We start from the raw sequence: 26,081 nt of genomic DNA on the forward strand, positions 1-26,081 counted from the left end.
TAGAAGTGAGAGTATCTTCCATATTGAAATAGTAAAGTAAATTTTCAGATGTGAGGATTGATGTGGAAAAGAGTTAGCAAGAAAAAAGAGATGAACAAGGCTGGTCAGGAGCAATGCTGAAAGAGGCTAAAGAACAAAAGGTGTCAGCTGTGGGCTTTAGGGTGCTAACTCTGGGCAGAAGCAGCAAGAAGAGAAAGCATTAGCAGAACTTTTGGAATGAGCTCTTATCTAAATTAATACTGAGATATATTAAAAAAAAAAGTACTGAGGTACCTGGGTTTTTCTGAGGCAGAGTGTGTGTTGCTTTATTTGATTCACTGAATAAAATTGAGCTCTTCTCAAGCTCAGAACACACCAGGCAGTGTTTGCACAGCCCTGGATGAATTTGGAATTGCGCTTGTGGTGTCATCTTTCCCCACCTAAATTTTCTTTTTTTTTCCTACAGTCTGTATTTCTCAAGTGTGTGACTGAACTCTGAGAGACTGGAGCTTGAAGTGCTGTGCTGATAGTGCCTTTTAAAATTCTTTTTCCTTCTAATAATTACCCCAAATAATTAATAGCCAGGGTATATCTGAGTTCTCAGTATAAAGCTGTCACTTTATTTTTTAGCATTTTCATTATGACATTATTCATGCTTGATTACAATGATTTTGGGTCTGTTTGGCTGCCAGTACCTTCCATGGGTTTTAATTCTCTTCTCACTTTTCAGTTCTTCTGTGTTGGGGCTGTGTTAAAGCAAATGTCATTTTCCTAATGGGAGGTGAAATTTCATGTCAGCAGGACAAGCATATGCTGAGCTTGGCTTTATTAATTCCATAAGAATGTAACATTTTATTCTTCTAGATAGTTTCACATATATATATATATATATATATATAAATACGCACACACAGTTTTATGTCTATAATTGCATTTAATATTTGTTTTATACAGACATTTTTCTTACCTTCAGAAAGCAAATGTTATTGTAGTTTCTGACAGCGAGCATTTATTTACTAAGAAAATAAATTTTACTTTCAGAGCATTTCAATTAGAAAGGAAGAAAAGCAAACTGATTATTATGAACTATAAAATTATTCAGCACTGAATACCAGTAGATAATCCAGGGCACTTTAAGATGCAATTCTTTTTTCATCTATTTAACAGGCCTCTAAATGATAATGAACTTGTCTTGATGTGCATGTTAATTTGTGGTGAAAGGTGATAAATAAGAAGTTACCCAAGATTTAAAGTCTAAGAAAAACAACTTGAAATGCCTCTACTTCATCTTTTATGTAGCTAGAAATGATATAAAATGGAAGAAGACAGAGGTGAAATGCTTAAGAATGAAAAATGTATAGATTTTAAGTAATTCATAGGTTTTTTTCCTGAAGAGAACAAAAGCTAAGATTATATATGTCATTCTGATGTACCAAATCCTATTTAAATAATTGAGATGTTTGGATTTTGTTATTTTTTTTGTCTTACTCTAACTCACATATTACGCCAGTGGGATAAATGATGTTGGTTCATTCCCATTTTACAGACAAAGTGCAGGAGAAAAAAGATTAAGTGAGTTGCTCAGGGGCATGAATAACATTGTGAGCTGAAAAAGGCAAAAAAATCTTTGCACTTAGATTAGTAATCCATTTTTATTTATATTAGCTAATATTTCCACTGTTGGTTTTTTTCCTTTCTTTCTCTTGTCTGTGTAGCATGTATTCTTAACTAATCAGAAATTATTTTGCAAACTTCTCTGATTAGTGAAACTTCAAACTATCCATCAAAAGGGAGAGTTCCACTTCAGTTAACTCCATGTGTCTTGTTTCTTCTAATTTTCTTGTGTTTCTGGAAAATGCTCATTGCTTTTATACATCACAAAAACTGTAATAATAATTTAGAAAAATAAAGATTAGAGTGCTTTATTTGTTGTTAGAAAATAGAATTTAAATATACAAAGGTGAAGTCAAAGACATGTTTTTATTGGGTTTTATTAGCATAGGAATTACTCCTGTTCAAGCAGATTTATTAATATAATTTATTTAATAAAGATGTCTGAAACTGCTGGATTGGGGAGAACAAAAGACAGTCAAAGAAATAGGAAAGGGAGGCACCCAGAGAGACAATAGTGGAGGCTCAGTGAGGGCTCTCACACCTTAGAAATGAGTTGTGAAGTAAAAGGGAGAAGGAGAGAAGAGGAAAAACGAGCTGAATTTGCACAATTTTTTAGGAGTAAGCCATCTAACTCTGACTTTAAGTGTGAATAACATCTCAGAAGTCAGTGATAACCATTTCTTTCTTTGTGAATCCAGGTTTATTATTCTCCTAGGGTGACTCCCAGAAAAATGTCAATAGGATTTGACTGAGCATGTTTGGAGACTTTGCATGTTGGCCAAACCCAGGGTTCACTAGGGAGCATCTTTTCCAGGGACAGGATTTTTTGTTGATCCTGGGAGTGTTACTCTGAACCTTGACCACAGGCTCCGTGACAGTGGCACTGTGTTCCTTGGGGTGTCCTGTGGTGCCAGGAGATCCAGTTATGAACCCTGTTCTTTTGGGAAAAGGCCGCAGGTGGAGTCAAGCCCCTGAGCAGAGCATGGATTTCCTTGTTTGCCAAGGAAAGAAAAGAGACCCTGTGCACCATGACACGGATGTGGGCCCTGCACACTGGGAAGCTCTAGCACAAGGTTTTCTGCCACTCTTGGCCTCTACCAGAGCAATTTTTGTCATAATAGTCAATGAGTTCCTTCATGGTTCAAGTGCACAAGAAAAATTGTGTTTGGAGTGTGCTGTTGTGGTCACTTGATTCTTTCTAATACTGTTACTGAGAACAACCTAAATTGCTTGTACCAGTATAATTTGCAGTCCCATGAGCAATTTTTATAGTGTGTAGCAAAAAAAGAAGTAGCAGCTAAGTCTTCTAGACAGGTTTATTCAGATTATAATATCCATCTAAGCGCTGTAAATCTTTCATTGCAATGATTAAAAAACCTGTAACAAAATTAATTTCTGGTTTCCTGAAATTCAGGGCACGTCTCTCTGTAAAAATAATCATTCCTTCTAGAAAATTATGGAGCCAACCTTGATTTAAAACAAAGTGTAAACACAGGGTTTGAGTTTGTTGTTGTCCTTTGGTCAATAATCCTTCTTTCTTCTGATCTTTAACACAGGGGTAATTTTAGGAATCTTTTCTCTGTGTGATACTTCAGTATATTCATAAAGTTTAAATATGGGCTAACTATGTATGTATGTATATATGTGTGGTGGCCAGTCTGATCGGTCTGTGGAGACGAGCTTCCTTATCCATTTCTTGAGAATGCAAGAAAATATGAGTTATCCTCAGGTAACTTTGCACCACAGGATAAAGTCTTTAGAATTCATGGAACTTTAGAAAAAAATGCATGCAAGAAGTATTTTAAAATCCAAGTAATTTGAAATGTTAATGGTCAAACAGAACTACTCCATTCATACATAGTCTGATTAATTTAAAAATATGTTTTTAAAAATTGAAACATTTTACATGGGGACAGTGCTTGTAATTATCAGTGCCAGCAAGAAAATTAAAGTATAGGTATATCTAAGTGAAGACACTGAGGAAAAAAAAAATTGTATGGGTTTAAAATACTACTTAAACTGCATGAATTCACTCTTATTCATTATTTTAGTGACCTTACTTCAGTTTCATTAGTTGATTTTTGGAAGCTGTTACATCAAAGTGAAAGTTATTACAGTTCTAAAAATCTACATTTGTAGGTATAGGTAGGTATACTTAGTTGTTTAATCTTTTCAGAACATATGCAACAAAACCACGAAATTTAAGCCAACTTCTTGGCCATGCCTATTGCATTGTAACTCATCATTAATTTCTCTTCCAGCCTGAAAAATAAGCTTATTATTCTTTCAGTTTTGAGGTGCCATCAACAAATTTAGGTCCAAGGGTCGCTGCCTCTTTTCAGTTCCTGTACATGAAGCAGAAGGAATCAAGGTACACCAGTTCCAGTCCTACATCACTTAGGGCTGTGTGTAATGCAGCTGTAGGCTCACAGCAGCCATCAGCCAGGAAACTGCATCCCAGGGAAGGTCAGGCTGTGGTAGGAGGGTCCAGAAGTCAAGTTTATGGTTTAATATGAACCTTCCTCCCTTTTCTGTCTTGAGTCATGCCCTTCATGATATGTCATATAAGCGATCATATAAGTGCTATGCTGTGGCTCCGGTTTTTTTGTTTCCGGTGAGCTGGACCAAAAGACTGGAATTATATACATTATCTGCATTACATGCTTTTTTTCATTGTTTCTCAGGCTGGAATTGTGTTTTCAATTTTCTGTTTCAGTTCTGATGGACATGATGTAGAAGTTCACAAAGGCACTGTTTCTGCACCTTTAAAATAGTTGTACAGCATGCTGCTGGTTCAGAATTCAGCCTGCATGTGACCTTTGAGTAAATGGTTAATCTGAGTAAAATTTAATCTAATGGATATTTTTTCATACCAATGTTTTATTTCATTCTAAAGCAGGAGGGAAGGATTACACAATGCTTGGTAACTTTCCTCCCCCACTTGAGAGGATTGCAGGTTGAGTGGGAAGGGAGCCAACTCCTGGTTTCACATCGTTGCCATTTCAGCTGGACTGTTCCTGTCAGGTTATAGCAGATATTGTCATACATAAATGGATTCAAATCAAATAGAAATTACTTTAGAGTTTTTTTTTATATGAGTGTAATTCACAAAGCTGAGTCCCTATAAAATCCTATTAAATTCTGAAGTCTTTTTTTTTTTTACATGTACTGATACATAGAGCATTGCAAGCCTTCGTTTTTTTTATAATGGGAAAATGTTTGGGGAGATAAAACCATAAGCTGTAACTGATCAAATGCTGGCAGATGAGGATTTTGTTTCCTAGTTGATTCACCTCCCTGTCCTTTTTTTAAGCTTGAGAAATCACTTAGAGGTGGCTTGAGAGTAGAATATGGCTCATTGATAGGGAGGATTTCGTGGAATTTATGGTGGGAAACCGAAAATGTGCTTCAATAAGTGAGGGAAAACAAGGAGAGGAGACTGAGGTGTGGGAGCAGATGTGTTTTTACTTGGGTCCATCCAACCATTAATAAGCTCAGATTTGAGTCCTACTGGACTTTAATTAATAGCCCTCTGCTGGGAAACACAGGCTAAACCAGTGGTGAGGAATTCCAAAGAAAAAAAGCTAATCTGACAAGTATTATCTCTACAGGCATACAGAGAAATAAATGCTTTGTTGTAAGAAATACACCATAACTCATCTGTGACTTTCCTGGCTAAAGCAACAGCCTAGGGAGGGTTTTTTGACTCTCAAAATGAGTGCTGTGCTATCATTGCTGCTGACTGTGCTGCAGCTCACAAGGCTTGGTTCCTAATGCCATTTTACATATCGAAGAAATAGATTGAGCTATTCTTGAAGTTAGCTTCATAGAATTAAACAGATACCATGATCTGGGATTCCATAGTGCTACCGGATTTTGCCTATACTGGGAAAAAATCAGAATACTTGGTCATTTTATCTTGATGAAATCTCTACCACTTAGACTTGACTAGTAAACACATACTTTATTTTTTTTGTAACTGAAGTTGATGTTCTGGTTGCCTGGCTTTACAGCAAAAGGCAGGACTCTGGGTAGGCTATATTGACTATAACTGTGTCATACAAATGAGCTGAGGGAAATTTACCCCTATATGCTTATTCTTTTACAATACCTTTAAAATTCTTTTAAGAGGAGCAAAGATTGAATTTATTCTATTAAGAAATTGCGTGGTGTATTTTCTCTTTGCGCTTTCTTTTTGCAGAATATTTTCCCTGTGCTTTTTCCTATTTAGAACCTGTCTGAGTTGGAAATGGAAGCCTAAAGGTTTTTCTGACAAATTGCTGAGGTCTATTAATTTGTATGGTTCGTTTGTGCTCTCCATAGTCAAACTGAATTTTCTGGTGCACACTTTGGTTGTGTAGGAAATGCAGTTCTATTTTAAAGTGATATCTAGTCCCTGTAATATTTTTTTTTCTATCTGTGTCAATGTACTTGGAAGACTGAGTCCCTGTAAGGTTGAAAAGAGTCACTTCAGGAAATAAAAATAAATTGTATGTGAGGAGTTTGTGAAGAGAAGCTTCAGTGGCTGGTGAAGGCTCTTGCAGGAGTACTGAGGGGAGGAGAGGAGCTGTTTAATGCCAACTCTTCCTGTAGCCTGTCAATTTATTCATGCAGTGGACCTTGCAAGCCCAATCCACAGATGCTATTTTCTGCTCCTTACTGAATAAAACTCAGTGCTGGGTCCTGAGTGTAAAGATTAATTAGTCAGTGAGTGTTAAAGGTCTGTTAAAGCCATTATGGCGTGTGTCCACAGAGACAAATAGGCGCTATAAAACACTGTGTTCGAAACCTAATTTTACATGTGTATTTTTCATTAATAATAATGATGGTAGTAATAATTATGGTCTTTTCATTCTGAAAGCTCTCCAAGGACTAAATGCATAGTGCAGTGCATACTGTGTAGGAAGGATCATGCTTTCCATCACTGAAATGCAGGCTGTCAGAAGGCAGTGAAGGGGAGCTCAGGTTGCTGTTGGCCATTGCTCAGGCAGCTGTGCAGTGCAGCTCCTCCAAGGAAGCTTCTTCTGCCCACAACTAATTGTTTCCTGAGCTGAGGGTACCAGAAAATGTGTGTCACTGCTGAAAATGGCAAACAAAGAAATATATATAGTTTTCTATATTTCAATTTTTTTTCCAATTTGACTTCAAAACCATATCCTTCCAGTTTGTTGCCAGCTTTCAAATAAGCTTGGACTTACAAGATGGTTGAATGTTTGACTTTTTATCAGAAATTTTTAACTAAGTTAATAATTTTTAGCAATTGGCATAAATGGGAAGAATTTGTTTGTAAATATAAGCATATGCACGAGTTGAAAATGCTCTTGCTCATTTCTTAGGACTAAGCTGCACTGAAAATTAATGTCAGCATTACCAGCACCTTCAAAACTGAAATACTTCCCTTTGCATATTTGTCAGAGTTCTGTGGGGTTTAGTGGCATTTTTGTGTGAACTTTTGGTGTTTGGAATCAAAGCTGAAGGCAGCAGAGATGAGTGAACTAGCAAATAGAGCCAATCTCTTATACTTGCAGCTGTTCCAGCATGCAAAGCTAGAACTGATTGTAATACTTGTAAAGGTATTCCTTCTTTTCTCAGAATGAAACTTTAGTAGGGAAGGAAGCCTTTAGAAACATTCCCAAAATTTGGATTCATTTACCATTATGTCCAGCTATGGGGTCCTTGTTTGATTGACAAAACCCTAATTTACAAAACTGACTATAGATATTCTCTATCTTGTTATTAATGAAGAAAATTGTCCAAATGATTGGAAGGGAACTTCTGTTTTCAGTTTGGAAACTTGTTTTGTACAGTGTTTTCACCACAGTGCCATACTTGGATCAGAAGATGCCAAGGTGTAATAGATCAGAAATGCAGAAGGAAGGAAAAAAGATGGCATTTTTCATGTAAAAGCAATGGACTGTCAGGTCAGATTCCCATTGTTTTTGTCAGAATGCTTTCCAGACTCCTTGTTACACACTGACATCTTAGACAATTTTAAAAATCTGTTGGTTCTGTCCAGGGGAGAATTCAGCAGTGTGTGCAAAGGGGGTTTGGGGTTTCTTCCTCTCTTTGAGCTTGTCTGACTCCTTAAGCTGAGGGAAGCCTTGCTCCTTTAGGAGAACGGTAAGCTGTTGTTTCAGCTGTTGTGTTGATGTCAAACCTGGGAAGCACAGGAAAGAAATGGAAATATGTTGATTTGTTGAACAGGCTTCCAGCACAAAGATGACTGAATAAAAATGGATAGAGATGATGATTGGTTTGGTGTCTGTTACATGAAACTATGGGGCAGCAAGAAAAGGTTATTCTTGGAGAGAAGTTGAAGAGGGACAAACAAAAAGAAACAACAACTTAGTGGCCCTTGCCACCATTATATTTCTAACTACAAATGATAAATAACCAGTTCTGTTTTGGAGCTTCCATGGATAGTCATTCTAAAGGCTCCAAGAATTCTGCACTCTCGCCAAAGAAATGGAATTAATCACTCACTTCAGCAATGTATTTATATTAGCCAGTGAATGAATGAAGTCAAAGGGCTAATAGATCTAGTGAGCAGAGCACTTGCTGTTCAGCTGCAGGTCAAGCAGCAATTGCAGATCTCTGAGGAGCTCCTTTCCCAGTGGTTTCTGTGTGCTGGGGTGACTGACAGAGCCAAGGGTGTGAGTGGCAGCTGTGCTTGTTCACCTCATCAGAATACCTAATCCTGCCTGAAGCCCTCCCCAAACATTTCACATCTTGTAATGGAAGCTCAGCAACTGTCGTGTCATCTCTCATAATAACATTAGTTTAGAGGAACATGTTTTATTCTAAGATAGTTGCCATAAAAAAAGGTATTTATTTTAGGTTCTAGTTCATTTTTGAAGTACTTTTACTGGCATGTGTAATATTGATTTTGGAGGAATTGTGAGGGCTGCAGAAGACTTGTGAAGAATGAGTAATTCAGAATATTTTGGATGCCTTATTTGCCTTTCATTTGGCAATCCATCAACACTGGAATAATTCATGTGTTAAAATTAATACTTGGGTGTGACTGTGTTTTCAGATATGTGCCAAGGTACTTGGCCATAATTCCCTAGTTCTGTGTATGGGAATCATTCCTCACAAATATTCAAAGTAGTTACAAAAAGTTGCAATTTAGGAAAAAAAAATTGTAATTTACATAGGGCAATCCATAATCAAAAAATTGCAGAATGGGAGAATGCCTGTTTATAGTCATAAGCTTTGTTTTAGTTCTGGGCTTTTTCAAGCACTTGCCCATTTTGCTCCATATTTGTTGCAATTCATGTTGTTGTATTTTGATGTAAATCTTTATTGCTTACCAGATTAGAGAAGCCAGGGCAGGCCATTAAGAAGTCTGAGAAGGAAGAGTGCTCGCAATATAGCAGGGTCAAAACGTGTTTGTAATTTGCAAATAATAAATAACAACAGTAAAAGTTTTTAACAAGAAACATTTCAGAGAGAAAAACAATGTCTGAGTAATCTCAGTGACTGAGAAGAGGCAGTGATGTTCTTTGTAGATGGAGGGCAATACCACATTGTGGTTTTTTCATCATCTTAAGCTTCTAAATCTCCCTTTCAGCCTTTTTCTGCGAAATTAGACTTTAATGTTTCATTATTTACATGTAATATGAATTCAGTCCTCTTAATAGTTAGTCTTCTCTCCATTTCATTGTTTTACTGTGTGCTTTTTGTAGATATTAGCCTTTCATTTTTATTGGCAAAATAATAAAAAAAAATTGAGTGCATTTTGAACACCACAAATTAAGCTAATTTTTTACTGTTGCCTTTTAAATCTTAATGATGTATGTATTATTGTATAAATCATGTGAATGGCTCATGTATAACACTAATAATAGCACTACCACTAACAAAAGAAAGCCAAGTTGTGAGTGGTGAATCTTGTATACTTTGTGTATGATTATTTCATAGGGAGCAGAGACTAATGAAAGCCAGTAAAGATGGATAATTTAATGCATACAGCCTGGCTAGCAAATCAGGTGCCAGAAGTTGAATCTTAATTTAGGCAGATATTTTCTGGATTCCTTCTAAAAACCTCCACAAATACTACAAATGCAGGTTGTGAATATAACATTGTAGGGTAGCCATTTATTGCACTATAATTTTGTTTATGGCACTACTGATCAGCAGTTTCACTGTGGTGCCTTAAAGCTTGACTTTTATTGGAATAGACATTTTGTGGAATAGCAATGACCAACAATTACATAGTTTTTGTCATTTTCATATGGGTATCATTTATTAACAGCAATATCCAAATTAGCATTTCAGAGGTTTTTTCAGGCTAGATGGTTTTAACTGCTCCTTCTCACATGAAAGTCTTAATTTCCTTCACAGCACGGACCTGTGAACTGTAGGAAATGACTGTGGGGGTCTGTACCTGATAAATCTGCCTTCTAATGAGGGTCACAGCAATGTGGAACTCCTTGGGTGGGAGCATCCCTGGCTCAGAGCCCCCTCTGCTCTGGCCCCGGGTGGGCAGAGCTGGGCTGGAGGGGCTGTGCCAGCAGGGCAGGGGTGAAGTTCTGAAAGGAAAGGGAAAAAAGAAAAAGGAAAGTGGAAAGAAAAAAGGAAAAAAGGAAAGGGAAAAGGAAAAAAAGGAAAAGGAAAGAAAAGGGGAAAGGAAAAAGGAAAAAAGGAAAAAGGAAAGGGGAAAGGAAAAAAGAAAAAGGAAAGGAAAGACATGGGAAAAGGGGAAAGGAAAAAGGAAAAGGGGAAAGGAAAAAGAAAAAGGAAAGGAAAGACATGGGAAAAGGAAAAAGGAAAAAAGGAAAGGGGAAAGGAAAAAAGAAAAAGGAAAGGAAAGACATGGGAAAAGGAAAAGGAAAAAAGGAAAGGGGAAAGGAAAAAAGAAAAAGGAAAGGAAAGACATGGGAAAAGGAAAAAGGAAAAAAGGAAAGGGGAAAGGAAAAAAGAAAAAGGAAAGGAAAGACATGGGAAAAGGAAAAAGGAAAAAAGGAAAGGGGAAAGGAAAAAAGGAAAGGGGAAAGGAAAAAAGAAAAAGGAAAGGAAAAGACATGGGAAAAGGAAAAAAGGAAAAAGGAAAGGGGAAAGGAAAAAAGAAAAAGGAAAGGAAAGACATGGGAAAAGGGGAAAGGAAAAAGGAAAAGGGGAAAGGAAAAAAGAAGAGGAAAGGGGAAAGGAAAAAGGAAAAGGGGAAAGGAAAAGGAAAAAGAAAAGGGGAAAGGAAAAAGGAAAGGGAAGAACAAGGACACAAAGAAAAAGGAAAGGAAAAGGGAAAGGAAAAAAAGAAAAAGGAAAGGGGAAAAGAAAAAGGAAAGGGGAAGGAACAAGGAAACAAGAAAAAGGAAAGGAAAAAAGGAAAGGGGAAGGAAAAAAGGAAAAAGCAAAAAAGAAAAAGGAAAGGGGAAGGGAAAAAGGAAAGGAAAGAAGTGCCGGGTTCCAAGGTGGAGCTGCCCAAGGGCTCGCCTGTTCCTCCTGTAGGCCCACCAGGAGCTGTTCCTGCTGCTGGGGATGGAGCTGCCCAGGCTCACGAGGGGCCCTGGGGGTGAGCACAGCCCTGGTGGCTCTGGGAGCTCTCCTTTGTGGCCCTGGGTCGCTGTGTCCGTGATAATGAGATAGAATGGACATCTGGGATTTGGCCTCCTGTGACAGGGTGAGGTGCTGGGGCTTTGGAGTCAATCTTTGACACGCGTCACAGTTGTTAAGGTAGGTATTAATACAAAATAATACATTTGTGTAGTGTTCAACTTTCCTGGAGCTGTCTGTCAGAAAGTTCTGAAGTGGATTTCTTTAAAGACTCCCTGTCTCCTGAGGAAAAGGGGATAAGGCAGTGTGTCCCTGGACAGGATCTATGACTCATTATGTCAATCAAATTCCACTTCAGAGGGGAATAAAGAGATTTGTATCTCAAAGCTGTGCATAACGACTTCTTGGCTTTTCATTTCATATTTATGAGCGGTTTACTTTGAAGTGTTTATCAGGCAATACGCAGAAACATGAGAGAGCATTGCCTGAAACCATGTTCAAGTGTCTAATCTGTTAAATGCTTGCTGAGCAGGCTAGTTCATCAGTGCATGCAATGCAAAAAAGAGAGAAAAAAAATAAACTTTCTGGGGTTTTGAAGCAGAATCTTTATATTAACAATATAAAAAGGATTAATAATGCCAAGCATTTTGAAATAAATGTAATATATGAAACTTACAAAAGTTGGTTATGTTCTGTGTTAAGCAGATAAATAGTTCTTTGCTTGAAAGGAACCTTGGCAGTACTTAATACCAAAACTATACAGCGCCACATCTGCTCTTAAGATGAGAGTATGCAGTATCCACAGGATTCTCACTGCTAATTTTGAATGCTTGAGGCATTCATAAGAGCAGGCTGGTGTAGGTTTCTTTTTCCCCTCTAAAAAGGGCATTTCCTGATAACAGGAATGTTGTAGGCTAATTTAAAAAAAGCAGTGGCATTAGCCTGCAGTGGAAACAAATTTTGAGCAGTATTACTTATTACCCATTTGCTGTGTGCTGTGCCTGCAGTGGGACTCTGAAGAGGGAAGTATTGTTAAATAGGTCAAAAAATTAAACCCCATAATTTTAGGTAAAATGGAAACCAAATGGCAATGTTTTTCTCCTTTTCCTTTAGCTCCAGTGGGCTGGTTAGAAGAGCCCATATGCCTCATGGTGCTTGTTCCAGTTTCCTGTTCACAAATTTTCTGCTACCAGTGCTCTCCAGTCAGGCTTTGCTGGTTCTGGCTGGGTGTGACTGGTGCAGGGACCGTGTGGGGTGGGGGCACAGCCAGTGCAGCCCCAGCCTGCAAACCCCCCTTTGGCAGCTCTGGGTGCACGTGGGCAGGGCAGAGCTTACCTGGGGCAGCCTGTGCTCCATGCTGTCTGTGCATTTCATTGGAAAATAACTCATTCCAAGCTCATTTTCAAACATGTTCTTACATGTAAGTAATATTAAGAAGGATCAACAGGAGTATCACTAGCTTGGTGCTTGATTTTTACCAAAATTCTTTAACTAAACTATCTTTTCCCCCTATAGAGAACATATTTGAATAGAAATTACTTGATTTGTGGGTTCCTGCTTTTAGACTTCTTAAAGTTATCCCTGAAATAATTTAGAGGACTAGAGTTTATCTCAACTGTACACTTCTGATTATTTTAGCTATAGATTTCTGCTGTGACTTTGCAGGTCAGAAACCCTTGGAAACTTTTGGACTTTTTCACGTTTTGGGATGGAGGGTTTTCCCTGTTCAGGGATGAAACTGTTCTCTTCTTGATTCTATATCCATGTGTGTTGTTCACCAAATTCCCAGTTTAAAATGAACAAGAAAAAAAAAAATCAAAAAAGCAAACCAAAACAAAAAACTATGCAAAAAAGCACCCCAAAGCCCTATAAAACTTTTTCTGTGTACAGTTCCCATAACAAAAGTAAGTTGTAGAAGAACTTAAATCCAAGGGTAGTTTTTTGACATGTATGCCTGTTCTCTGTTCTGAAGTCTTTAAAGAGATAACAAAAAAGAAAATAGAACAAGCAAATGCCTTTGAGAACCACAAATCTGAAATTTAAATAGAGGTGCTGGCATGCTCAGCCGAATCAGAGTTCATCAGTCTGAAAGTGATGGATAAATCTGAATATCCAGAGCCCGTCATGGTGGCTTAAGCCACCTGAGGCCACCAGCCAGCTTAGCTCATGTGCCCTGTCACACTGGTAATTAAGAACAGAATTTTTTCTGATAAGACAGTGACTGCAAGGCCACAGGCAAGAGGCATCCAACAGCACCAGGCAGTGCTGCTGTCAGTATTCAAGTCATGGGTGAAGAGTCTGGCAGCAGAATGGACAAGCTCTCATCCAAGGCATCCTGAAGCAGCAGAGAGGAGAGGGTTTTTTCCCATCCCTCTTCTCCGGTGCTGTCCTTACATACTCCATACTCCCTTCCCAAGATTTTAGGTTCAGAGCTGCTTGTGACTCCCATGGAACCTAAAGGGAATTATGTGAACTAGCCGGAAATGCTTCTTTACAAAATGTTGGTAGGCTGAGAAGTGTTAACTAGTGGGAGGATTAATGAATAATCCAATCTAATCTCTCTCTTGCTAAATCCGAAGAGTTCTGTAATTGGAGTCTGCAAACTCAAAAATAATAACGATGATGATGATAAATAAAAAAAAATAATAATGTAATCGTATGATGCCTAGGCATACTTGACCTTTATCAGTGAGATGTGAATTTATCATTACACCTGATCTACAAGGCACTTATGAAGCAAGTAAAGGCACTTAGCAATTGAGATGACGTGAGTGTTAAAAATAGTCAGATAACATAGCCTGCACAGTAACTCTGTTTCAAACCAACTGAATTTTGGTCTGATTTTGTACTATTTTCTGTATTATCTCTTAAAAATAAAGCCTCATAAAGATTTTGGGGTTAGGCTGTAAATTTTTTAATGCAGAGCTAAGTGACAGGCAAGCGTAATATTTTTTTAATTACTGGTTCTTGTGTAGAATATTTGATGTAGTGGGGGAAAATAATTCTTTTTAAAATCTTTTTTCAGTTTGTGAAAATCAGTGTCAACATTTTCCCCTACGTAAAAGATTATTTGACAAAATTGTTGCTCTAATTGAGATATTGTAATAATTCCTCTTCAGGACATCTCACACTGCCACCTGTTAAACTTAATGCAGAGTGATGGTGGGAGCTTGAATCACTCTTTGGCACACTTGCATGTCCCTCTATTATTAACCAATAAAGTCAGTGCTGGAAGTCCTGAGACAAAATCTGAGACAAAAGAGAGAGGGAAGGGACAGCAGAAGTGCAACAACTGGCCCTATTCTTCCAATGGAGTTGTATAGAACAAAGACATAGTTTCAAACAGCAGAAAGTTTGAATAAACAGAATCTGCCTGGCTGGCACACCAGCTCTGGGTGTTCCAGCCAGGCAGATCACTGTGTTTGTGTGCTTGGGATTGTATGTGCAGTCTACAAACAGCAGGCATGGGTGGAAATGAAAGAAATCCTGTATTAAGGGTTTCTATTTTGTCTGGAGCAAAGTTCAGGACCAGTCATCATCTGGATTGGTGCCAGCTGATTCATTCATAATACCACAACTGACTGGCTGATGAAAATAACTAATTATTTAGCTAGGATTAAAAGTGAAAAGCTGAAAGCAGTTTATAATTCAGTCAAATAAATACAGATGTTTCCTGATCTCATATACTGAAGACAGTTGGTGAATAAAAGAAGATGTGGTTGTTTATAGGTAAACTTCTCAGAGAGCTTCATCTGTTTCCCTTGATATCTGATTATAAGGTATTTACCTTTTACTCCAAAATTATTGTGCTAAAATGATTTTAATTTAATTATTCTCCAAGTTTGGCATGAAGTTTATGTGAATATTTATATGACTTTTTCAATTGATGCAGTTTTCAGTTTAAAATGTTTATTTGGAAACCTCTTCATTTTAGGTGAATTATTTTCTCAGTCCTCAAAGTCATTCATATTGCTCTACTGATGATGCTCCTAGTAAGTTTAGAAATGCAGAGTTAAAAGCTGGTATCTCTGTCATTTCTGAAATGTGTTAGGAGCAACATCATTCAGAATATAAACACAAGTTCTCGGCCGAATAATGGCTTAAACTTTTTATTCTGCTGTACAGGTTACAATTTACATTACCCTTATTTCTAAGTGACATGGTATTTACAGTGAAGAAGCACCTTGTGACTAAAGAGCTGACAGCTGCTAGTGCTCAGAAATCTTTATATGTGCCTGGGGACCTTCATAAAATATAGAGTAGCCGTGTTCCCAGCTTGTGAAGCAAGGTAGAGAGAAACAATTAAGGTTTTGTCTGTGTTGACAGCTGATTCAGGTTTTTTGAGAGTTCCCAATTAAACAGTCATGGAAGTATGAAAGCTTATTACCATTGACTTCTGCTGTTTCTTGAGAGCACAGTTTATTTATCAAGTCATGAACAGTGGTTTATCTTCTGTCACTTTTTAAATCTTGATTTAAGATTATAAAAATAAGGAAAAGGCTTTATGTTAATTCAGGAAAGTATCAACAGCTCATTTATCTACTGGTTGTTTACTGCAGATTTTTGTAGAGCTTTTTCTTAATAATTGAACTTAGTCTGGTGTATCAGTGAAGATAAACAGCCATACAGTGATTTTATCAAAAAAGTACTTTATGTGTATATATATAGAAAGAGGGAAAGAGAGAGATAGTCAACTGGAAATCAAGGAGAGCTCACTGTCCTTTTCTGACACAATTGAAAATAACAACAGCAGACCTAAATCTTCTGGGCTAGACTAGAATAAAAATGACATTTCTTTACTGGTGAAAACTGACTTTAAATTCTGTGGGACCATGGTTTCCTTCTTGTACCACTTTGTGCCAAATGAACCTAAGTGTGCATTGCAACCATGCACAGTCAATACAGATACTAAATGGTAGCTGTCCTCTATTGGGATTGCACTTCATTCTTTCCTTACATTGTCTTTAAAACTGACTGCTTTTCCAAGTTTACATTTCCCATGGAGCTGCAGTTGTTATTCCTTCATAGGAAAATACTATGCTTGTGTGAAGGAGAAATTATCAGGTGTTGAGCAGGTCAGTTAGCATAAAAAAATCCAGATTGAAAATAATTCTTTGTGTGTTCTTTATGCTAGCTATCACTTTAAGTACGCATAAATTCCTAATATTTTCTTGTGTTTCTGTGATGGATTTTATTTAGAAATTCACTATCTCTTAAAAGGAAACAGGCATTTAACAAAATTATTCCACAGTTTGATCCATTTTGGGGCTGGGAGTAGAAAATATGCACTCTAACTCTTTTTCATAAAATTACTCTAAAAAACCCAAACAAACAATCTCAATCACCGTCTCTAAAACCAACTATTACTTTGATGGTGTTTGGACCAGAGCTGGGGAGTTTACAAGAGCTTCATGATTTGCCATGAGGCTTCACTTTTTGTTCCTTCTCTGCTGCTTGTAAAGGAAAAAGTAACAGGAACTGAATTTTAATCTCTTGGGGTTGGCTTGTTTGGAGACTGGACAGGGACTGGTTCTAAGATGGATGCTGGAGAAAATCCCTTTTGTTGTGTTGGTTAAACCAAGGTATCTCCATGCTTTGAATGGGAGATTCCACGTCTGGGAATCCTTCCCCTCTGTCTGTCTGTGCCTCTCTGCTGCAATCTGAGTGCAGAAGTGCTGGGAGCTCTCAGGTGTGCCCAGGAGCTCAGCTCTGAGCAGGGCTTTCCCAGCCCTCTGCTGCCAGGCAGAGAATGATAGGGGAGGCTCAGCCTGGAATGTTCTTTCTGCTGGCACTTAATCAGCAAGGAGAAGGAGGAGAAATGCACCCGGGGAGAGCACAGTAGGAGAGCAGAGCAATTGCTTACAGAATTGCAAACATCTGTCTCCTTCAGGTTTGAGAATGGACAGGAACGGTAGGAATAACACATCCCTTTATAAAAAATGGAGCTGTAGTTCTTTTACGATTCTTTAGAGCTGGAAAAAGTTGGAAAGATGGGCTAAGAAAGTAAAGTGTTAGCCTGAAGGGTTGCATTTCAATGTGGGCTGTGTGGGGTAGATAATAAATTGTCATGTTTGCTACCCAGCTCCAGCCTCTTGTCTTCTCAAATCTGATTTTGTCTTTAATCAACATCAGCACTTGAGGAGAAAGCAATACATGTATACCTTTCCCTAAGCCAGAATGTCATCAAAATCAGGTTCATCTCCATAAGGTGATGCCAGAAATACAGCTGGTGGGATAGGGAGGAAAAGAGAATTCTTACACCCTGACCCTGTGTAAGAACTGCCCAGCAATAGCTGCACCCTCACAGCCCCATACCAGCTGCAGAGAATAAAACCAACTCCATCCCAGCCAAAAGCAGCCCAGCCTGGGCATCCCAGAGTCAGGAAGGAGCAAGGCAGTTTATAAAAGACTGTTTAAGAATTCTTCTGTCATTGATGGGAGAAGCTAGGAAATGAACCTTGCATTCAGGCCATGCATTGCAACATGCACAAACATTTCTGTTTGCTGCTTTTAGTTAGTTTGCTGCAGAAGAGACCAGAGCAGATTGAATTTATAAAGAACTGAGCAAAATTAAGTGTGCAGCAGAGGTTCTTTTAAAAAGAGAGACCACTTCCAGAGATTAGACCTAAATTGTAGAACTCCTGCCAGCAAAATCATTATAGCTGTGAACATAACAAGAACTTGAGAAAGGATGGAATGTCTTAAATCAATATATTTATTATTCTTATTTTCTGTAACTGATTGTAATAGCAAAGACTGTGAGTTATATTTATTCTTTTGATTTTAGACTTAGCCCAGTCTTGAACTTGATGTCCTGTTGAAGGCAAATTTATCTTATCTGTGCATTACTGGTTTCAGAGATCTTCCTCTGAGGCATCTTGTAGCGATCACAGCTGGATTAGATTAATCTTCAGAAGGGCAATTCATGCAGTTTGTGATCAGCCAAATGAGACCTTTGCCTAGGGGTTAGGGGAAAGTAACCTTTGCTTAAATGGTGATGCTTTCTAGGCTTAGCAGGGATAATGAGTACAGTAGTACATCATTGAATTCAACACCCTGTAAGTGTTTATATCCTAAATAACTGAAACAGTAAATTTCTGTACAAGGAAGTGCACTAAAGAGATAATAGAAGTAATGTCCTCGTTTAAAGGAAAACATCTATTCTATTGAGAGACTATTCACAGCGTGTAGATTATGGGCAATGATGATCAAGTACATAACATTTTATTACACTGCTAAACTAGAACACTGCTGATCTGTTTTTGTATGAGAGATTATGTTCACCTTAAGGGAGCAGCTGGGTTTAACTGACTTCCTTTAATGAAAATCATCTAGTGATTTCTGCAGGAGGGCATGAAGGGACTGAGGATGGAGACTGCTAAGCTCTGTTTCATGTGAAAAAGCAAAACCTTGTGAATTTCTATTTTTGGTGCTGTGTTCTTCAAGGCAAAGGAGTTTCTTTCTTTTCCACCAATAAGGATCCGATGTTATCTATCTCTTTTCTCTTAGTGTCACCAGCAAAGTAGTAGATGCTACAAGAATCTGAAAAAAGGCTTTTAGTGTGCAGGAATGGATTCTGCCTGCACATTTCAGTTCTGCTTTTCAGGTGACATTTCAGGGAGGGGCAATTTAGTTCCTCTCAGCTCCCTGCAAGCCCCAGGTGTAGGGGGTGATGTCTCAGGCTGTAAGAAGCCAACCCTTGCCTGCCTGCTGGTGCTGGCAGTGCAGTTTGGCTCGTGGCCCACTGTTGTGTCTGTGGGCACACAGCGGAGCAGTGTGACTGGCTAGGGCATGGCAGACAATGGGACTGCTGCCCTGCTTGTCCCCTGTGAGGGCTTGCTGTGCCTGAGCTCCCTCTATCAGATGATAATCCTTGAAGGAGACACTAAACCTTTAGCCCAGACCAGACTGTGCCTGCCTTTCCTCTCTCCAGTGTGTGAGTGCTGTGGTTTGCACTGGGGCAAGGAGGGCTGGGTTGTTCCTGCTGAACTTTGTCATCAGGATTCCACATGGAGTATTCTGGGCTGAGTGGACATGGGATGACTTGGGTGTTTTTTCATCTTTTATAAGACTATACTTTGTCTGCAAAGTAATGTTAGGATGCCCAAAGCGGGGCAGCCAGGATGGGGAAGGGCTTTGAGGGGAAGCCGTGAGAGGAGCTGCTGAGGGCACTTGATCTGTAGAATTGTAGAGGAGGGGAATGAGGAGAGACATCATTCCATATACAGCAGGGTACAGAAGGTCCTCTTTCTTGTGAGGGGAAAGGAGGGGCAGACACTGATCTCTTCTCTAGGGTGACCTGTGACAGGACCCAAGGGAATGGCCTGAGGTTGTGTCAGGAGGTTTAGGTTGGACATTAGAAAAAGATTCTTCACCCAGGAGATGGTTGGGCACAAGAGGTCACAGCACCAGCCTGGCAGAGTTTGGGAGGTGTTTGGACAATGCTCCCAGGCACAGGGTGTGAAGGTTGGGCTGTCCTGTGCAGGGCCAGGAGTCAGACTCAATGGTCCCTTCCAACTCAGCTTATTCTGTGGATTACTGGACAAATTAATTCTGTGCATCTAGATTTTATTTATCCTCTATGTGAATATACAAGGATGAATATACAAGGTCTACAGGTGGTCATCTGATGGCATTGGTACGTAATGTGCAACAATGGCTGAGTAAAGGAGAGAAGAATATGTTAGTGGAAGCAGTTCATATGTCATTCAGGTCATGTGGGAAGTTTCATTTTAGTAAAACAAGACATGTAGGAGAACATGGTCCAGAATAAGAAAAGGTCTAGAGAATATAACTGTAGTGTTTTTATCTTCCTTTTCTCAGATTTTACAGTAAATTAAGGGCTAGGAAAGTATCAGGAATTATAGAGATACATTTCTATATTTTTAGATGTGAAATACATATCTGAAAACCTCTCTTATATATGTGTGCATGTAGATGTTAAAAAATGATTATCCAAGGACAAGTTATATTGCCATTATATGCTGCCTTACAGAAAAGTCTCAAATAATATTTTGTAGAAGCAAATGCCACAAGTTAGTATATAAAACTAATTTAAAATCTACCACCAAATAACATGTCTTTACTTGATAGGGAAATTTCTAGAATATTTCATGTCTACCATCAGGTCATAGGACTATAAAGGGATTTCTGAGAAGCAGCATAGAAAATCCTTTCCCAGAGGTTCAGAGGCTGATTCCATTTGTGCTCTTGATATGATGATCCACTTCTCAATTTTTTAAAAATTTTGTCAGTTACTGGAAAATGCCAAGTTCCCAGATAATAAAACTCAAATGGGTGAATGAGTTCTGTGAATAGTGTATTTCAGTGCCTATACCATTTTCCTCAGACAAAGTAAGAACAGGATGCTAATCAAAGTGAAATCATGTGTGCTTGTAAGGGCTGTTAAAATCCAGAAAATATCATCAAAATGTTTACTGTGTATGTACAACAGCTTAATTTAGCTAATATATTCATAATTTAGACATGCCACCAGCAAACAAGAAAATTTGAAAAACCGAATTTTCATTATGAGTTTATTAATTTTAACATGTATCTAATGTCAACATTTTTCTACCTGGGTGGGCTACTATGATTCAGTTCAGTTCATTTTTTATATTCATTTTGGTTTGCTTTTTATCTTTTTATTAATAAGTCTAACCTTAGTTTGCTTATATGGCTGGAGCAAAACTCTAATCAATCCAGCTGGTTTTGTTAAATGTCTTCTACTGAAATTGCACATGATTAAAGTTTACATTTCCCTTAACAGTAGCTTTATCTGTCATGCTAGAACTCTTCACTTATTAAAAATAAAAAAGGCAAAAAGACAACAACAAGCAAAATATCTCTAGACTGAAGTGCACCTGAGAAGCTCATTTTTAGAACTGTTTAGTTCCCTGCTTTTGACTAAACCACTAAATTTCTGAGGAGTTTGGGTTAATTTGGAGCTGGCTTTTTTCATGTCAGACTTTTAAAATTCTTTTTGCACATAGCCACTACATGTTCCATTCCTTGGGAAGCGTTGTCTGGTGAGAATTCTCCCCCTGGTGCTGGTGTCACTTTGGGGCTGTTTGACCTCAGGGTGACAGAGCCACGGGCAAGCCTGGTCACTGCTGGCTGAGGACATAGGTCAGGCTTCCACAAGAAATCCATCCCCTTCCTTCAACTGATGACCTTCAGGAATAAATTTAAACTGGGACCTAGTTTGACATTTTACATGTGTGCATACACCCCTTATCCAAAATGTGCTTTGGCAGTTCAATATGAGACTGGAGAGAGCTGATACAGAAAGGGGAACCAGATGGATTCAAAACTCTATGAGCTTTCATGGCTAATCTGAGAAAGAAGTTCTAATACTTAAAAAAAAAATCTAGTTACCTTCTTTATTAATAGAATACACTTAGTTGTGTGTTTTATTTAGTGTATGAACTTCCATTGTGTAGCTTCATTATAACAAATACATAGAGGAAAATGAAAAAAATAGAAATTAATTTTGGACTAAATAAAACTACTCTTTTAGAAACACAGACCACAGATCTGCTTTCCCTGTGAATTAAGGAATTAGTTAAATAATTGGCAGTAATATTGCCAGCAACTTCAGTCTGGTTTTTGTTTTTAACCCAATGTAATGAAGCTCAAATTACTTTGCTTTTCAAAATCTTTGAAAGCCTTTGAGACCAGTGAATATTTCCCTTTATTTTTTACTGCCCTGTTCATTACTGTAGGAAACAAGTACATAAGCAGAAATCAGGCAGCAACTCTGGACTTTGTGAGAACCCTGGGGGACTCTGAGTGCTTTAAAAATGTATAAGATTTTGTCCACGGAGTCGTTATTAACTGCTAAAGGTCACGTGTTTTGACATTGTCTCAGAAAGTTTTGCCTTTAAACCAAATGACCTCCTGATTTTGGTATCGATTCGTTCTTTCTTCTGGAATATGGGGGAAAAAGAAAACAGTTACAATGTAAGGTCTATCTTGGTTTCTTTACCAGATATTAAATTGCCAGTTTCACTAAATGTAAATATAAAATTGGTGGCAAAGTTCCATGTTTCCTCACTGATAAAGTTGCATTCTTCCATTATCTCTGTGAATGACTTGTGTATGTGAAAATGAGTTTGATTTAAAAAATTCTCTTTTTGAGTAATCAAATGGATGACTTCAAAGCTCATGCTCAGTCCTACAAATATGAGGTTACATACACACTAAAGCAGGTTGTGTCATTAGCACTTGTCATGAGGTTTATGTTAATTACATTATTAATTATTTGGGGCCAAAAGAGTAGCCTAGAATTTAGAGACATTTCCTACCTTTGTTTTGTATATTTCATCCATTTTAGATACATTCAATATTTTCAAGGTTAAGTCTTGCTATACCATTGCACCAGAGATTTTTGTAAGTAACTTATTGGTATACACCAGAACTGAGCAGAATTAAAAAGAGATCTGATATTTTCAAGCTGAAAATAAATCCCCTAGCTTTTTAAATGGCTTAATTTTTTTTTTTCTTTATTTATTTTTTCTAGGAACAAACTTCACCCTTGCAGAGCTGGGGATCTGCGAGCCGTCTCCGCACCGGAGCGGGTACTGCTCGGACATCGGGATCCTGCACCAGGGCTACTCCCTGAGCACAGGCTCCGACAACGACTCGGACACGGAGGGAGGGATGTCCCCAGAGCACGCCATCAGGCTCTGGGGCAGAGGCATCAAATCCAGGAGGAGCTCTGGCCTGTCCAGCCGCGAGAACTCGGCGCTCACGCTCACCGACTCCGACAACGACAACAAGTCAGACGAGGAGAACGGTAGGGATTTACTTCAGTGTATTCCTAATTGCTATTCCTAACCTACTTAAAAATGCTCCACTCTGTTTTCCAAGGTGACGTTTGCACTTTCTCAGTTTGACTAAAGCTGGTTTTTAGCATGTTTTGGGTGGCATTCACATTCTTTGGACATAATCCCTTTGCCCAGGGTTTTTCTCCTGGGAAGCTGAAAGGCAGAGAGAGGCCTCAGAGAGAAGGAAAACAATTCTTAGCTCATTTGCTTCTCCTGTGTTGTGCTCCTGTGGAATGTGTTTGGGGATTGTTTACCCACAGGTGATTGTTTCATTGGACTTTGGTGTGAGTTGTTTTGACTCATTGGCCAATTGTGCCCAAGCTGTGTTGGAACTCTGGAAAGAGTCACGAGTTTTCACTATTATCTTTTTAGCAATCAGTATCTTTTCTGTATTCTTTAGTATAGTGTTCTTTAATATAATATAGTATTATAAAGTAATAAATTAGCCTTCTGATAAGATGGAATCCTCCTCATTATTCTCTTCCCTCATTGGGGTTGCCTGCATTTACAATAGTTTTGGGGTTTTTTAGCATCACTATCAGGAAACTAGTATATGTGCATCATATGATAGGTATTATGTTTGATCTTACATTTTACTTTTCATTCCATAATCTGTCACAGAAGTTTGTGCTCCGAGTATTTTAAATTAAACTTAATGATGAGAAGCAGAAAGAAATTTCCAAAGAGAAACAGTTTTTATATGTGATTTTTCTACACAGCTTGAAGTCATATTAATAATCCACAATGTGCTGATAGCTGTAACAATGATGCTAATTCGTAACAATCAGATGTAATTTTAGGTATTTTTTCCATGGTTTGGAAGTTGTAAAAACAATTCTTTTGCTCTTTTATTACTGGTGTTGGGGGAGTTTTTGGAAAGCAAATCTGTGCATTGGGCTGAGGCAGAACACTTGTGTTTAGTGTAGTTTAAAGTCACAGAAATGGGACTTTGGGCACAGCCTCAGTCACTTGTCACCAAACAGCTTGGCAGTAGAAGTAGAGTCTGAGTATCCTGTGTGCAGCACTGTCCTGTGGTACAAATCTGAATTCACATCCTTGGTGTGGGTCACCCTCAAGTTCTTACCTGGGGAATTTTCTGGGCTCACATAGGTTTAAAGAACTCAAGACAAAAAATAGTACAAAAGGATTTGCAGGAATTTGTTCTCCATCTATAGGGTGATGAAAGTGTAAACTCAGCTTAGTTAAAATAGAAACAAAGGGGTTTGGATCTTGTCATTCTGAGGAGGTGAAGAGGAACCTCCTTAACATCATCAACACTCGAAGCGCTGTTCCAGCAGCCTGACACCAGCTCTCTCTAAGCATATTGGGATAAAATTCTGTTTGATACATGTTGGGTGCCTCTCAGAAGAGCATTTCTGTAGGTGTTTATGTTGGGCTCCTCCCTGTGCACGCTGACAGTTGTCGTGGTTTCCGCAGAGTGGGTGTGCCAGGCTCTGGAAACAGAAGCAACTGCTTGTCAAAGCAAACAGGGCAAAATTACAGTTTATATGTTGATAGGAAGAAGTTCAGCAAAGTGCAATTGATTTTGTTTGTAACAACAGTCTTTTTTGTTGATTTCAATTGAATCTTCAAGTAATATATCCTCTCCATTGGCATCGCAGGATACATTTCTTCATCAAAACTAAGGAGGGAATGTGCATTTACTAATAATGGTTTGTACAAGGAAGCCCATGTTTTGAAAAGAATCAGTGACTGGTTAATTGATTTTTCCTTTTAATAATACCATTCACAGAAAATATGACAACTTCCATTGATTTTAGTACAGTTTTGTTGAGGCTTGTGAACGTAATTTCAAATTAAAAACCTGACTAATAGAATTCTGGCATTATGGAGTGATTGGGCTTCAGTGCTGTAGCAGGAATTCACTGTGCAGGTGGTTGTCTCCATTTCAGTGGCAGCAGCGTGTCACACCTTTTGTCTAAGAAAACATAATGATCTCAGAACCCACTTTTATACACACTGTCACAGACTGATAAAAGAATGAGTCTGTTCACTTGTTTTTCATTTTTCTCCCCATAATAAGTGAATTATTCAGTAATTGGAAATACAGTGCGTTGAATCCATTTTTCATGTTTCTAACAATGATATTAATAGGAGAAAGAACAACATGATCAAACAGCAAGCAGGTAATAAACCAGTATATGGAATTCATTTTGGGTTTCTGTGAGAAGGGTTTCTGCGTGTTTGGATGTTTTAAAAAAACATCACGCAAGTTTGAAGCAACTGTTGTGTACACAGAGGTGTTAACTTCAGTAAACTTTTTAGCCTTACTCTCTCACAAACCCTGGTTAGCTCAAAAATCAATGCTTCTTCACATCACTGATTTTATGAAGTTTTGGGATACATTATCATATAGATTGACAGTTGCCCCACTGGTTCAGCACCACAGTGTGGACACTTACAAAACCATCATTAATTTCTCACACTTGTGCCCAGCAGTGGTTTTCTACATAATAAACACTGTGTCCTTCAGAAGCAGATCAATAACCTGCTAGGTGTTCATCCTGAGAGGAAGTAACAAGAATCTATATTTCAAGAGAAATTTGTACTCTGATATGGTTTCACATTTGCAGGATACCAGCATTAAGCAAGACATTACTTGGTATGAGGCTTTACCCATTTATGCCTAGCAATATTAGAGGGAACTCATGATGCTCACACCTCTGAATTTATTGAAAGTACTGTTAAAGCTTTTTCCCTGATACAACTCAAGGGTTATGAAAGAATAGTTCAACTGTAAAAGATTACTATTTTTTTTAAATATTGAGATCCTATCACAATTTAAACTTTCAAAAAACCCCAAACGAAAAACCATACCTCTCGCAATTTTTTTTGTATCAATAAATCTATTTTGTCATCTCCAAGTAGCACAGAGGAAGCTTAATTTCTAAAAATTGCTCCCATTCAAATCCATTCACAAAACTTGTGACCGTTTTCTGTGCTTGTAGATTTTGTATGATTTAATTTTATCATAAACCAGAATGCTGTGAACCTTGAAATATTAGCAGGCTTGGAATGCTTATAGATAAATTGAAATAATGGAAGCTCATTAAGTTCCATGTTTTACTTAGTATACTGAGATTCTTCCTAACAAAACACCTTACTGATCTTTTAAAAACAGTTATATTTTCAGAAGTCTGA

At 38.1% G+C, this 26,081-nt stretch overlaps 1 protein-coding gene across 5 annotated transcripts in view; it reads left to right on the top strand.

Moving 5' to 3' along the window:
• The window catches only part of TENM2 (teneurin transmembrane protein 2), a 675,237-nt gene that overhangs the window by 205,661 nt on the left and 443,495 nt on the right, over positions 1-26,081 (top strand). For all 5 annotated transcript variants that reach the window (XM_064724588.1, XM_064724589.1, XM_064724590.1 and 2 more), the window contains one exon: positions 22,613-22,888. In XM_064724588.1, coding sequence (XP_064580658.1) covers positions 22,613-22,888 — 276 coding nt within the window. The remainder of the gene's footprint in view (positions 1-22,612; positions 22,889-26,081) is intronic.

The sequence above is a fragment of the Zonotrichia leucophrys genome, chromosome 13 (assembly GCF_028769735.1).
Source record: "Zonotrichia leucophrys gambelii isolate GWCS_2022_RI chromosome 13, RI_Zleu_2.0, whole genome shotgun sequence".
Lineage (NCBI taxonomy): Eukaryota > Metazoa > Chordata > Aves > Passeriformes > Passerellidae > Zonotrichia > Zonotrichia leucophrys.